The 14,493-nt window shown below is 41.4% G+C and overlaps 1 protein-coding gene across 1 annotated transcript; it reads right to left on the minus strand.

Annotated features, from left to right (window-relative positions):
• Positions 1-896: 896 nt before the first annotated feature.
• On the minus strand, positions 897-6,800 carry LOC310748526 (vomeronasal type-2 receptor 26-like; the record flags this gene model as incomplete). The annotated part of the gene is made up of 4 exons (XM_083584357.1): positions 897-1,798; positions 3,457-3,583; positions 6,427-6,654; positions 6,762-6,800. The coding sequence occupies 4 exons, from the start codon at positions 6,798-6,800 to the stop codon at positions 897-899; spliced, it is 1,296 nt and encodes a 431-aa protein (XP_083440483.1).
• Between the last annotated feature and the right edge of the window lie 7,693 nt (positions 6,801-14,493).

The following is a 14,493-nucleotide window of genomic DNA, read 5'->3' on the forward strand; positions in this document are numbered from 1 at the left end:
GTAGCCGTGTTGGTCTGCCATAGTCAAAACAAAAAATTTTTTTTCTTCCAGTAGCACCTTAAAGACCAACTAAGTTAGTTCTTGGTATGAGCTTTCGTGTGCATGCACACTTCTTCAGATACACAGGTTGATGGACTTCCATTTCATGCGGCTCAATGTGGTGCCTTCCATAGTTCCAGTTACAGATAGGTAGCCGTGTTGGTCTGCCATAGTAAAAACAAAATTTTTTTTTTCTTCCAGTAGCACCTTAAAGACCAACTAAATTAGTTCTTGGTATGAGCTTTCGTGTGCATGCACACTTCAGTGTATCTGAAGAAGTGTGCATGCACACGAAAGCTCATACCAAGAACTAACTTAGTTGGTCTTTAAGGTGCTACTGGAAGATCAAATTTTTGTGTTCCTTTTCATCTCTTCTCTCTGTACCCCATCACCTCCTCCTCAGGAGATGTTCAGGGCCTCTTGGGGGGCATTTCTTTGGATGCAGGAGAAGAAGAGAAACGGAATGTATAGGCATTCAAAGTTTTTGCATATAATCCATGGTTTCTTAAATAAACATCCCGTTTCATTTACAGCTCATACGCAACTATGCTGGATATCAAGAACATAGATGATAACACCAGTGACCCCCCCCCCCCAAGGGGACACAGGGAGATGCATAACCCTAAACATTTTGTGAATCTAAGTTTGGCCTTATTAAGGGGCAGAATTTCAATATGAGTAGGAAAACGAGAGTACCACTAAACATTTTCTCTCCTTTTTATAAAATAAGCACTGGATAAGACAATTCTCTTCTGTTATTTTCATCATTTCATTTAAGTTCCCTTCTTGGAAAAACACACAGTGAAATTACCATACCAACAAGTCTACAGAGTCTAAATGAGAAACTATACTGTTATTTACGTCTTTCGCCGTATCAGCTGCTCTCTGTTATTCAGCTCAGGCCTCACCACAATAATGTAGCATTTAGGGGAAAAGATGCAACCCAGCAGCCCAGCACTGGAAGCCAAGATGGAGAAGATCTCCACAGCCACCATGTATTTTCCTCTGGTGCTCAAGTATGTGGGAATAAAGGAGAACCAAACACTGCAGAAGACCAGCATGCTGAAGGTGATGAACTTGGCTTCATTGAAGCTGTCTGGCAACTTCCTGGCTAAGAAGGCCACAGTGAAGCTGATAATGGCCAGGAAGCCCATGTAGCCTAAAACGCAATAGAACATGAGAACTGACCCTTCATTACATAAGAATATAATTTCTTCAGTCATTGAGTGCATGTCCACATCTGGGAATGGGGCAGAGGTTGCCAGCCAGAAGGCACAGATTCCCACTTGAATCAAAGAGCAGGAAAGGACGATGGAGTAAGCCAGTTTTTTGCCTACCCACTTCCTGATTGTGGAATCTGGCTTGGTAGCCATGAATGCCAAAACCACTGAAATAGTCTTGGCCAAGATGCTGGAGAGGGCCACAGAGAAGACAATGCCAAAAGCTGTTTGTCGGAGAAGGCAGGTTGCCTCCGTAGGTGTTCCAATGAACATCAAAGTGCAGAGGAAACACAAGAGAAGGGACACAAGGAGAATGTAAGTGAGGCTTCTGTTATTGGCTTTGACAATGGCAGTGTCCCGGTGCTTAATGAAAATGCCAAGTACCATAGCTGTGATAAGAGAGAATAAAAGCGCAGAGAAAGTTGAAACAATGGCCAAAGTTTCCCCAAAGCCTAGGACATGTGGTTTCTTGGGAATGCACTGATTCTGCTCTTCATTTGGATATTGCTCTGGAGGACATCTGGCACAGGTTTCCAATCCTGAAAAAAGGTGGTAGGACGATTGGAAACAATCCAGAATATGCTTATGAGTTTTTTTTAAATCATGAGTTCCCTTACCGTAGTGTTTCCACGAGGGTAAGTTTCAAAACTTCTAGTCGAAATGCTTGTGCCCTAGAAGCTTTGAAGATAAACTTCCCAAGGAACCTTGTTCTTAGAATAAAGACCCCAATTCTTTTCCATCCTCCCTCCCCCAAAACCTTGGTTACTTCCAGGGCAGAATGCATGTACAATTTTTATGTCTTTTTGCATCAAAACAGAGGGGCGGATCTACACTCATGGTGTATATCATGAAAATGTGTTATTAAAATGTGGCAGCACAGTAGTGAGCCACCATCAATGAGAAACTGCATTAAACATTAGAGAATATTACCTAACAACAAGGAAACTAGCGCTAATACACCCAGGAACCTCACCAAAATGCTGGAGAGGGTGCACCTCCACAGGCACATACCTACATTTGTGGTGGGAATGCCCCAAAATCCAACTATTCTGGACAACAGCCATACAAGAAATGTAAAATAACTAAGCAAGTATTAGAAATCACCCCAGAACTGGCCCTACTAAACAGATTCCAAGACAACAATGCCCACTCACATCACAAAGAACTCATAACCCACCTACTCTCAGCAACCACAAACATCATAGTCAGACACTGGAAAGACCTGTCAGGAGTAGGCATGGACCAATTGTACCAAATAGTATGGGAAACAGCACTACTAGAAAAATTAACCAATAAACTGAAAGTGACAGAATGACAAATAGAAGAAGATACCTTCACTCCGGTATGGCTCCCCTTTATCACATACACAGCCCAACAAGACAATGACAAGAATCCACCAACAGCATATGAATCAATATGGTTACCTGATCCAAAACACCCACCTACTCCCACTCACACACGAAAACAAAGAGCTTAGGACTTGCCGATCAGAACGTCGGCGGTTTGAATCCCCGTGACAGGGTGAACTCCTGTTGCTCGGTCCCTGCTCCTGCCAACCTAGCAGTTCGAAAGCTGGACACATGACCCTCAAGCTGCACGCTGGCTCCCTTGGCCAATAAAATGAGATGAGCGCCGCAACCCCAGAGTCGGCCACGACTGGACCTAATGGTCAGGAGTCCCTTTACCTTTACTTGTAATGTTTAGAATATCAATGTATGTAGGTACACTGATGGAAAATCTTTACATTACAGATTACGGTCACATCCTCATGGTATACTCTCTTGAAGGTTAAGATAATTTCTTCATAGTGGCAGCTTTTACAGAGACAGAAGGGAGATTATTCTACTACAGTGGTACCTTGGGTTAAGTACTTAATTCATTCCGGAGGTCCGTTCTTAACCTGAAACTATTCTTAACCAGAAGCACCACTTTAGCTAACAAGGCCTCCTGCTGCTGCCACACCGCTGGAGCACAATTTCTGTTCTCATCCTGAAGCAAAGTTCTTAACCCAAGGTACTATTTCTGGGTTAGCGGAGTCCCTAACTTGAAGCGTATGTAACCTGAAGCATATGTAACCCGAGGTACCACTGTATTGTTAGTAAACAATATAAATTGAGATTATACAGAGCAAACCCCATTGCCTATTTGCTCAAAATTTCCTAAAATAGCTTGTATATGGTTATATGGCATCTCTCACCCTTCTCATTTGAGAACATCCCATGAGGACATGGATCACAATCATAACAACAAAACTTCTTTCCCTCCTTCTTTTTCTTCTCATAACCAGGAGGACAGTTGGCATTACATAAGGAAAGGGGTGGCACCTATCCAAAGAGACACAAAGAGGTGAATATTAAGAAAAAAGTTTAAGGGGATTCATCTAATATCAGGTGATCTATCAGTAAGTTGGAGGGCCAGAAGTGTTAGCTGTAGGATCCGTATGTGCCCAGGTAGCACAAATAGTTTGAGAAAAAGTTACAGTTCGAAGCATCATGTAAACACAAGCAGATTATAATGTTCATATCTAGATTGACCATCACTGCAAACCATCAGATATTTTAATCTTTTTTTTAAAAGATATTTATTGAAATTTTCAACTTTAATACATTAAAAAAGAATCAAAAAGGAAAAACAAAAAGGTTTAAAAACACATAAAGTTCACAATCCTTATTTTTCTATAACATATTTCCCTGACTTCCCCACACCTCCCCTTCTTATATTCCAATTCAAAATGTTAGTTCAGCAAGTTCTTATCCCTAATTTTAACCTTTTTCTATTTAGTTCATTTTAAAAAACCAATTTTGCCTTATCCAAACTTAAACACAATACTTATGCATCAATACTCGTTCTTAAAACATTTTTCTAACATCGACCCAATTTCCCTTCCACGAATTCCCCAATTTTCATACAAATAACAAAATAAAATAAAAATAAAACAGATTGTAATTATACACCCTTTGGATTCCCAAACTCCACCCCCCCCTTTCCCGGTTTCAATCCCCAACAAATGCCCATCAGTCTTAGTCTACTATCAGCCTGGAGATCTCACGTCCGAGGCTCTTAATTCTCTCTCAATTCCTCTCTGCCGGTTTTTTTTATAGTCCTTAATATTAAACACCAGATCTCGGAGAAGCTCTGGCCCAACGGGATCCATGTTTCTTCCAGCCAGACCTCCATACTTAAAAGATTTTTTAATCTAATACTACTACTGGTTATTTCTTTTGATGGAACTACTTTCTCGTGCTCTTTGCTGCAGGAATTTCACTTGATGTCCCCTTAGTCAACTTCAGGGAGTTGGGATTTGGAGGTAGTGAAATATTGTGGTTCTGCTCATATTTGGATGGTCCCTACCACTTATACCATTGGAATAAAGTGAAGATGAAGTGAAGATGGTGGGCAGATGTATTGGGGTGGTGATGGACTGGCTTTATAAAACCAGCTTCATGAAAAGTAGGGAACTACAATACAACGTGCACATAAAATAAGTTGGGACTTCTCTACAAAATCAATGTATAGAGTCTGGTGTCATTTTACAAAAAGAAATATTTCCAACATTTTTCCAATGACCTTTTAAAAAAATATGATCTTGTAGGCAACTAATGCTAACATGGGACGCGGGTGGCGCTGTGGGTAAAACCTCAGCGCCTAGGACTTGCCGATCGTCAGGTCGGCGGTTCGAATCCCCACGGCGGGGTGCGCTCCCTTTGCTCAGTCCCAGCGCCTGCCAAACTAGCAGTTCGAAAGCACCCCCGGGTGCAAGTAGATAAATAGGGACCGCTTACTAGCGGGAAGGTAAACGGTGTTTCCGTGTGCTGCGCTGGCTCGCCAGATGCAGCTTGTCACGCTGGCCAAGTGACCCGGAAGTGTCTGCAGACAGCGCTGGCCCCCGGCCTCTTAAGTGAGATGGGCGCACAACCCTAGAGTTGGACACGACTGGCCCGTTCGGGCAGGGGTACCTTTACTTACTAATGCTAACAAGTTATGGATTGTAAAAAATTGGAAAGATTTGTTAAACTATGGCAGCCGAGATACTCTCAACATATGCAAAAGAATCTCTCCATCCTTCATATACAAGGAAATGGGAATGAGATTTATCAAATATTGGTTTAACAATCCTAAAAGCAAAAGGGATGTGGGCATTAAAGTATTGTAAATATGTTTATTACTTTGAACCTGAAATAATCAATATCCAAATGGTACTTAAATTTACATTTTATTTATTTATTTTGCAAAAACAGGCATTGTTTGAGGTATAACTCAATTAAGGTAGATCTAATAAATATCTGTTGAAATTTTAAATAATATTGGCATTGAATAGAAAATCAGAAAGTTTGAAACGGGGCCATGGAACAGAAACTCAAAAAGTTTGCATCTTGTAACCAGTGACTTTCTCCTTGACCATCGGCTCCTGTCCTCCTTGGTCTGTCTGTCTACCTTCTTTTCTGAATCCCTCCTTCACTTACCGCCTTCCTTCCTTCCTTCCTTCCTTCCTTCCTTCCTTCCTTCCTTCCTCTGTTGCCCCCTCCACTCTCCAAGTCCTGCATGGCAGTCTGGTCACACTTATAATAGTGCCACTGGGTAACTGAGGATGCGGAACCACGCAGATCCTCTGATGTCCAATGGCAGCAGCTGGATTACTCCACCGAGGCACTGAGAGGATCCTGCAGGCCTTGCCCAGCAGCCCATGGAGTACATCAAGGGGCAGCTGGGCTCTTAGCCACTCTGAGCAGGGCATGATTTTGGAGGCTCCTTCTGGGCCTGGGCCCGTGGCAGGGGCCAACCTGACAAACAACTACATACACCCCTGCTTCTATCATTCCAACTCAACAATAGTGTCTCAAGCAGTATCAAAGAAAACTCATGAAGATTACAATGTTCATTCACAATGATACAGTTAGCTAAGCATTCTATCTAATGCCACTATGTAGAGAGCTGCCTTGAACAAACATGTTGGACAACACTGTCTGATAGCCATTGGTCCTTCTTGGTGTGACATGTCTTTTGTGCATATTGCTCTTTTTATGACATGGTTCATTTGTTTATTTATTAATCAAATTATTAGTAGCAGCATTATTAATAGTGGCAGCAGAAGTTGAGCAGCACTTTCCTTTTCACCTCAAGTGGCAAAACTACACGCTCTCCCACTTGTGTGCAGTGATTTCCTTACCTGGGTGAAGGCTCTGTGCCATTGGATTTTGTCCCCATTAATGGTGAGCTCTTTGCCAGGAGGGGCCTGGGGATCCAGCCTTCCGACTTTGACCCTGATATATGAATTATTCGGGAAAGTGACCAGGTTTGTAATATCAAAGCCAGCTGCTAATTTCCCATGTTCATTTAATGTAATTTCATCCCCTGCACTGTTGTTGAATGAGATTCTCTGCAGCAATGAGTGGAGCTAGGTGGAAAGAGAATCAGAAGGCCCATCAAATGTTGTAATAGTCTTACAAAGATAAATAGCTTTCCTAGCAGGATTTAAGTTATTTTCCTCCAGGAGTTATCCACTTCAATCAATATTTCTTTATTACTGTTGTAGACCAACATAAGTAGGGTGGGGTACTGTTATTTAAAACCTGTAAAATGTTTTGGAAAGCTAAAAAGTATTAAAACAGAAGGTACCGTATTTTTCCATGTATAAGACGATGCTCGTCTTATATGCGGATAGTGAATGCAGAAGGGGGATGTGCGATTAATGGCAGCAGCAAGCAGGAGATTGGCTGTGGCTGCGGCAGTTGGGCAGATGATTGGCGGTTGCAACAAGTGGGCAGGTGGGCTGTTGGTGGCGGTGAGCAGGCAGACAATTGATGGCTGTGGTGAGGTGTGTGATTGGCAGGGGCTGTGGTAAGCGATTGGCAGTGGTGGACAGGCGGGTGAGCGATTGGCAGAAGTGACCTCCCCCACACCCCCCAAAAGCTAAACAACTTAATTTCTTAATTTTGGGTTTAAAAATATAGGGGTGGTCTTATACATGGGGCGTCTTATACACGGGAAAATACGGTATATGAAAAAGTATATAAGAAGCTAAAAGAAGCTAAAAGAAAGGTTAGGAGCATTAAATGTGTGAGGAAGAACATGAAAGATTAGTATATAAAAGACTATGGTTATCAATTTACAGAACACTTTGATATGAGTGTTCATTAAATCTGGTCTGTGGCACAGGTTAACCACTTCAGTTCATATTGGAGAGAAGCCAAATTTCAGCGGTAGGTACAGGAAGAGAGGAAAATCATGAATCAGCATAAACTTAGCAGTCAAGAGACTTCCAGGAAGAAGAAGAAGAAGAAGAAGAAGAAGAAGAAGAAGAAGAAGAAGAAGAAGAAGAAGAGGAAGAAGAAGAAGAAGAAAAGTAGTTTGGAGTTGATATTCTGCCTTTCATTACCCTAAGGAGTCTCAAAGTGGCTAACAATCTCATTTCCCTTCCTCCTCACAACAAACACTCTGTGAGGTGAGTGAGGCTGAGAGATTTCAGAGAAGTGTGACTAGCTGAAGGTCACCCAGCATCTGCATGTGGAGGAGCGGGGAAGTGAACCCAGTTCACCAGATTACGAGTCCACCGCTCTTAACTGCTACACCATGCTGAAAAATATATAATAGAGGCATAAGGCTATAGACCTGCTTGTTTCAGATCACCCTTTGTAAATAAGAATTGGAAGGGATTTGAGTTGATGTTCTGGAGACTGAACCCACCCTGGTCATGCTGGTCAATGATTTCTGGTGGGACAGAGGTGAAACCTGGTCCTGCTAGACCTCTCAACCTGGTTAGATAGATAGATGGATGATAGATAGATAGATGATAGATAGATAGATAGATAGATAGATAGATAGAGCTAGATAGATAGATGTAGGTTTAGAAGCTGCTAGAAATGTCTAAATTTGTTCACTTGTGCTTTACTTTAATAAAATTGAATTTGTCTCCGCTCCAACCAAAACTTTGTCATTTTTGCATGGTAAAATCACAAATTTTATGGTCTGTTTTTTAGTAGACTTAAAATCCTTTGCTTCTTTTGGACTACCCCACATTTTCTTCAAAACATGCTTTAGATTTTGAAAAATAGGGGGTTCTCAGTAATTAGCTAATTGGAAATCACTGGTCTAATTAAATGCCAGTTGTAAGACTGGAACAGTGCCAGTTTTTAATCTTTAAATAGCAGTGAATTTTCCGAACTATTATAAACCTTTCAAGTAGTTGCTGCTATTCTGTCACTTATGAAAGTCTGTGTAATTTAAAGTCGGCTTAGTATAATTATAGGAAATAAAATAATTTAAGGTTATTCTTTCATGCATTTATTACTTTTAATTATTTAGGTAGGTAGCCATGTTGGTCTGACGAAGTAGAAATATATATATAAAATAAAAAATTATCTAGTAGCATCTTAGAGACCAACTTAGTTTGTTCTTGGTATGAGCTTTTGTGTGCATGCACGCTTCTTCAGATACACGTCAGATACACTTCTTTTAATTATTAAGGGTTAAGTACTTAATTCGTTCCGGAGGTCCGTTCTTAACCTGAAACTGTTCTTAACCTGAAGCACCACTTTAGCTAATGGGGCCTCCTGCTGCTGCCACACCACTGGAGCACGATTTCTGTTCTCATCCTGAAGCAAAGTTCTTAACCTGAAGCACTATTTCTGGGTTAGCGGAGTCTGTAACCTGTACTTTGCAAGGTGAACATTTTATAAGAGGAAACATTACCTGCGAAGGCTCTACATTCTGAGAAGAGAGTCTGTCTCCACCCTTTATCCTTTTGCGGATGGCTTCAGATGAGCACCTAATATGTAAGGCCTGTGCCAGAGCATAAACAGCATTATAGATACTGTAGCTGTGACCGGTCATGCTCATTTCAAAAAATGGTGAAGGAAGGCTCTCCAGCAACTCCTCTCCAGTACATGTGTTTGCTGACGCAGTAGAATTTGAAAGTAAACAACTGAATGCTTGTTCCCAGAAATCACTGATAAAACCATCTGCATCTGCCCAGGAAGGCTTTACACTCCTTAGAAAGTCTGAGAAGTCTTGAATCTCCTTGGAGTGAATCGCAAAGGAGATAGCACCGTGGAACATTTGTATATTAACCTTCACCATTTTTTCAAAATAAGATAATATGAAATCAGTTTGGGCTGTTGTAATCCATACTTTTCTTTCAGGTTGTTTCCTCTTAGATGGAGGCATTATCAGCTGAATTGTATTCCTTACCTCTATAGCCCATGACAACCATAAAATAGATGTACTTTCTCCATATATAACAATTGCATTTGCTCTGCTTGCCATGAAAGCTGGGGACAAAATCCTTATGTCAGCCAGCATATCAAATACGCTACCAGTGAAACGCATATTGTTTTCACTTTTTTCTGTGAATTCTGAACAAATTCCATTCTTGAAAAGAATTGGTTCAATGTTCTGAATGAAAAGTTCTCCAGCTTCGTTATCTGGAGTGATGAGCCCGACCCATTTCCATCCAAAATGCAGAAGTAACTGGATAATTCCCTTGTACTGAAGATCTTCACTGGGGACCATGCGGTAGAAGGAAGCAACTTTGCTTCGATCATTTATGGCTGGTTCAAATGAACCATATGAAATCTGAAAAATAAAAAAAGCCAAACCTATCCAAGTGGAAACAAGAATTCACAACACACTCATTTATCTGAATATAAATCCTTTATATCTCATATTTCCTAATCTTAGACAGGGCCGACCCCCATTTACATAGAAAATATATTGCTCATTTATTATTGCAGATATTAATTCCTATTATGGGAGTCATCACAGCTGCATACTTGTACACACAGATTCTCTCCAGGAACAGGAGAGCTTTTATCCTTGCACTGCCTTCAACAATACTCTAAAGTGGACCAGGAGAAATACAAGCAATTGATCAGGATCTTTTTGTCTATAATCTTTAAAACCCTTGTAGAGAGAGGTTGATGGCATTTCTACTAAGAACTCTTTTGGGAGGATCTCCTGGAAATCCTGTACGTATCCTGCATATTGTACATTTTATTTTTCTTTGACCACAATAAACCATATCCTATAAAAGTAAAATACCAGCTAAAATTAAGGCAACTAATATGAAGTCCAGTAATGCAGCAGAAAACACCAAATTGGTAGCACCATATCCCTCCCCAAATGCCAGAAAAAGAGTTAATTACCAAACCTTCAATTCCAGCATGTGGCGGGCCACCAAAATTAAGTAATTGGGTATTTGATTGATTCATATTGGAACTGATGTTATAATTTGGTATTGATACAACGAGGTGTATATTGGAATTTTGTATCTGAAAACTGATAAAATTATATTTTAAAATTAATGATAATATGTCCCTTTTATCAAACTGAAACTTTTTGAATAATCCTCCATTAAATATATTATATAAACTTTCTTTAGAACCTAGGTCCTTTCATGTATATTTTTGGGTACTAATATTATACACTTCCAGGCATAATTCAAACTGTTGGTGCTGACCTTTAAAGCCCTAAATGACCTCAGTCCAATATACCTGAAGGAGCGTCTCCAACCCCATCATTCAGCATGGACACTGAGGTCCAGCACCGAAGGCCTTCCCTCACTGCGAGAGGCAAAGTTACAGGGAACCAGGCAGAGGGCCTTCTTGGTAGTGGCACTCGCCCTGTGGAATGCACTCCATTCATGTCAAAGAGATTAATAACTACCAGACTTTTAGAAGACATCTGAAGGCAGCCCTGTTTAGGGAAGCTTTTAATGTTTGACGCACTACTGTATTTTGATATTTTGTTGGAAGCTTCTCAGAGTGGCTGGGGAATCCCAGCCAGATGGGTGGGGTAAAAATGAATTATTATTATTATTATTATTATTATTATTATTATTATTATTATTTATTATTATTATTATTATTCCCCCTAAATATATCCATATATTGCAACCTGTTTCCCTTTTCCTTTTTCCCACTTCATATTTATGCATCAACAGATTCCTAGTGGAAGGATGGAAGTGTGAATCACGGCATGAAAAAGCCATTTTTCAATACCTATATATTGGATATTGGAATTGATATTGGAATTGATATTATGATTTGGTATTGATACAATCAGGCGTATATTGGAATTTTGTAACTGAAAACTGCTAAAATTATTTTTTTAAAAAATAATAATAATGTGCCCCATTTATCAAAATGAAACTTTTTGAACAATCCTCCATTAACAATATGATATAAATTTTCTTTAGACCTTATGTCCTTTTATGTAAATTGTTGGGTACTGTCAGAGCTGCCCAAGGTCCCAGCTCCCAAAGGACCAACGCTGCTTTCTTGTTAAATACAAAAGTCTTTATTGAAGTTCAGTTTCACTTCCAGAGCCGCAGCGCGCAGCCCCACGTCTCAAGCTTTAGACCGCTGATGACCCTTCTGAATCTCCTCCCCCTGTACACCAATTTAAGACCCTCGCCTTGCTCCACCTTTTCCGCTGCTCCTTCCTCCTCTGGGTCCGCCTGCCCGCCGGGGTCTCGCCCTTCCTAGCCTCTTCTGACGCTGATTCCCCTGAGCCTTCTCCCTCCCTCCGGCGGGCTTTAGGAGCTGGTTCCCCATCCGGGTCTCCTGCTGTCCCGCGCGCCTGTACATTTGAACTTGGTGCGCGCGCCCAGCCAGCAGTTTTCCTCCTAACCGTTTCACTGCTGCTGTCACTGCTTCCCCCTTCGGGTGGGCTAGCTGCTACTGACCTCCCCTCCATTCCCCCACTCTCCGATGGAGGCGTGGTCAGCCCTGACTCACTCTCCCTCCCCTCCGGAGGAGACGCTGGCCCTGACACATGTGACTCTTCCCCCCCACTACGCTCTGGTGGGGAAACTGGTCCCGATCCTCCACTGCTGCTTTGGGGTTCCCCTCTGGCTCCTTGTTTCTGGTGCGTCCCCCCTGGGACCCCCCTTGCTCTGACCATCGGCGCCCCTTTCTGGGAATCTTCTGATTCGCTGGAGAAGCTCATGGAATCTCTCGGGTTCTTCCCCTTCGCTCTCCAATTCCTCTCTCCCCAGTGCTCCTGCTCCTGATTCCCTGACAGGTACTAATATTATACCCCCCAAATATATCCATATACTGCAACCCGTTTCCCTTTTCCATTTTGCCACTTCATATTTATGCATCAACAGATTCCTAGTGGGAGGAGAAAAGAGTGAACTACGGCATGAAAAAGCCATTTTTCAATACCTATATTCTACCTGTGGAATCTTGTAAAGACCTAAGACATCTGCCATGGATGTGGAGGTGTCAGAGCTAAGTCCCCCAATGACTCCTACTACATTTTTCTGAATGCCACATATGTAGTTGGGGACAAAGTGATGTGATTTAAAGAGCAGATCCAGAGTGTTTCGGTAGGCCATCTTTGAATCAGAATAGCTATCATAGATGTGGAATCCAAGAGTGACATTGGACAGGATCCTGGGATTCTGATTGATCTCGTCAACAGCAAACACCAAGGCGAGGATGTGTTGGTAGAACTTTCTAATCACCCTGCAAATGAAATGCCTTATTATTTTATAGGGAATTAAAAAGTACACAACACTTAGATCTGGGGGATACAACTGCCTCTATTAAATCATGTTGGATATATGGAAACGGTTTGGTTCCATTAGAGTTAATGTTTGGATCTCACTTCCATCTGAACCAGATTTTTTTATATGTCTGAATACATAGATTGATAAGTGATCTTCACTTAATAACATTCGGTTTTTCTAACCATGCTGCTTTTTATCCCTAGAAACATGTACAGTTATTGAAATCATAACTACACCCTTTCGTCAGTTGTTGTCCCTAGCAAGACAAACTGGTATGAAATGAAAATAATCGTATTGGCAGTTGTCATTTTGAAAATGAAGGGATACAGGAAGCAAGGAAGGTAGACAGATGAAGGAGGGCAAGAAGCAGAGCCTATGGCCAAGGTGAAAGTCACTGGAGGAGCACAAAAAGTGACAAAAAGCAAACCTTGTCAGAGCCCATGCGTCCTTCCCAAAGCCCAGCGCCTTGCTTACCAGGTTTTGAGACAGCAGTCCCATGGCTCTGTGCCCAATGCGTGGCCACTTCTCGCAGAACCCTAATGCCACCCCTGTGACTGGGGAGGTCTAGTGAGTGATCTGTGCTTCATTGGAGGATGGAGAGATACCATGTACATTGAAGCAGATTATGGAGTGTCCCCACTTTCTAACTACTGCTCTGAACCATAAATGAAATAGTCTTATAAAAATCTTACTATTGGGTTTAATCTTCAAAGAAAACCAAGAGCAGTTTAGTCAGATATAAATGTAGAAAGAACAAATGAAATGATCTTCAGAGCTGTTTACTTACATTGGGTTGGGAATAAAGACCTGAGATGGGTGATCTTGGAAGGAAATTTTGGGGAATATGTAATGGATATGAGACACTATCCCACCAATGGTAAGATCACCTTGTTCATACCATTCATGTGGAATATGCACAGGATTATTTCCGCTGCAAACAACAGTGGTCACTTTGGGCACCATATTGGGAAGCAGCAGGAGAAGCAGCAGCAACAACATCCTCATCACAACCATCCTTCTACACCTGGAATCTCCTTTGCTTCTCTTTGTCATCAGCCTAACTTGAACAGGATGTATTTTGTGACCACTGACTCTGCCAATTCTGTACTTAAAGGGGCAGGCATCCACCTGCTCATTAACTTCAACACTGCCGCAAAAAATTCATTGAATTCTAGTATTTGAAATCTAACCAATACAATGAAAAGCAAAAGCTGGCCTCACCTCTCCTTAGCTTACCTTAGCTCTCTATGGAACACCGGGGTGCTTTTAATCATTTCAGATTTAATTATTTTTTCTTATTTCCCATTCAGCCTTCTGGAGCTTTTCTAGGTGAATTGATTACCATAATTTTAATAATTATAGAGAAGATAATTACTTTTGCAATGTTGTTGGACTCTGTGTTGCATCACCAGTAGGAGAACGGCCAGAGTAAACATATTTGTCACATTGCAGAATCAAAGGTTAGGAAGAAGCCTCCAAGGTCATCTTGTCCAATCTGCTTGCTATTGCAGGACTTCCAGAACTAAAAACAAACCAAGAAAAAGAAAAAACAATCTACCTGTAGACAGGCATCCATATTTCACCTAAAAACTCCTCTATCAAAGCTGGCCTCACCTCTCTTCCTTTACCGTAGGTGTCTATGGAAAACCGGGTTACTTTTAATCATTTCATTTTCCCCCCCTTCCTTTTTTCCCATTCAGCTTTTCTGGAGCTTTTCCAGGT

The sequence above is a fragment of the Podarcis filfolensis genome, assembly GCF_964270895.1.
Source record: "Podarcis filfolensis genome assembly, chromosome: 13".
In the NCBI taxonomy this organism is placed as follows: domain Eukaryota; kingdom Metazoa; phylum Chordata; class Lepidosauria; order Squamata; family Lacertidae; genus Podarcis; species Podarcis filfolensis.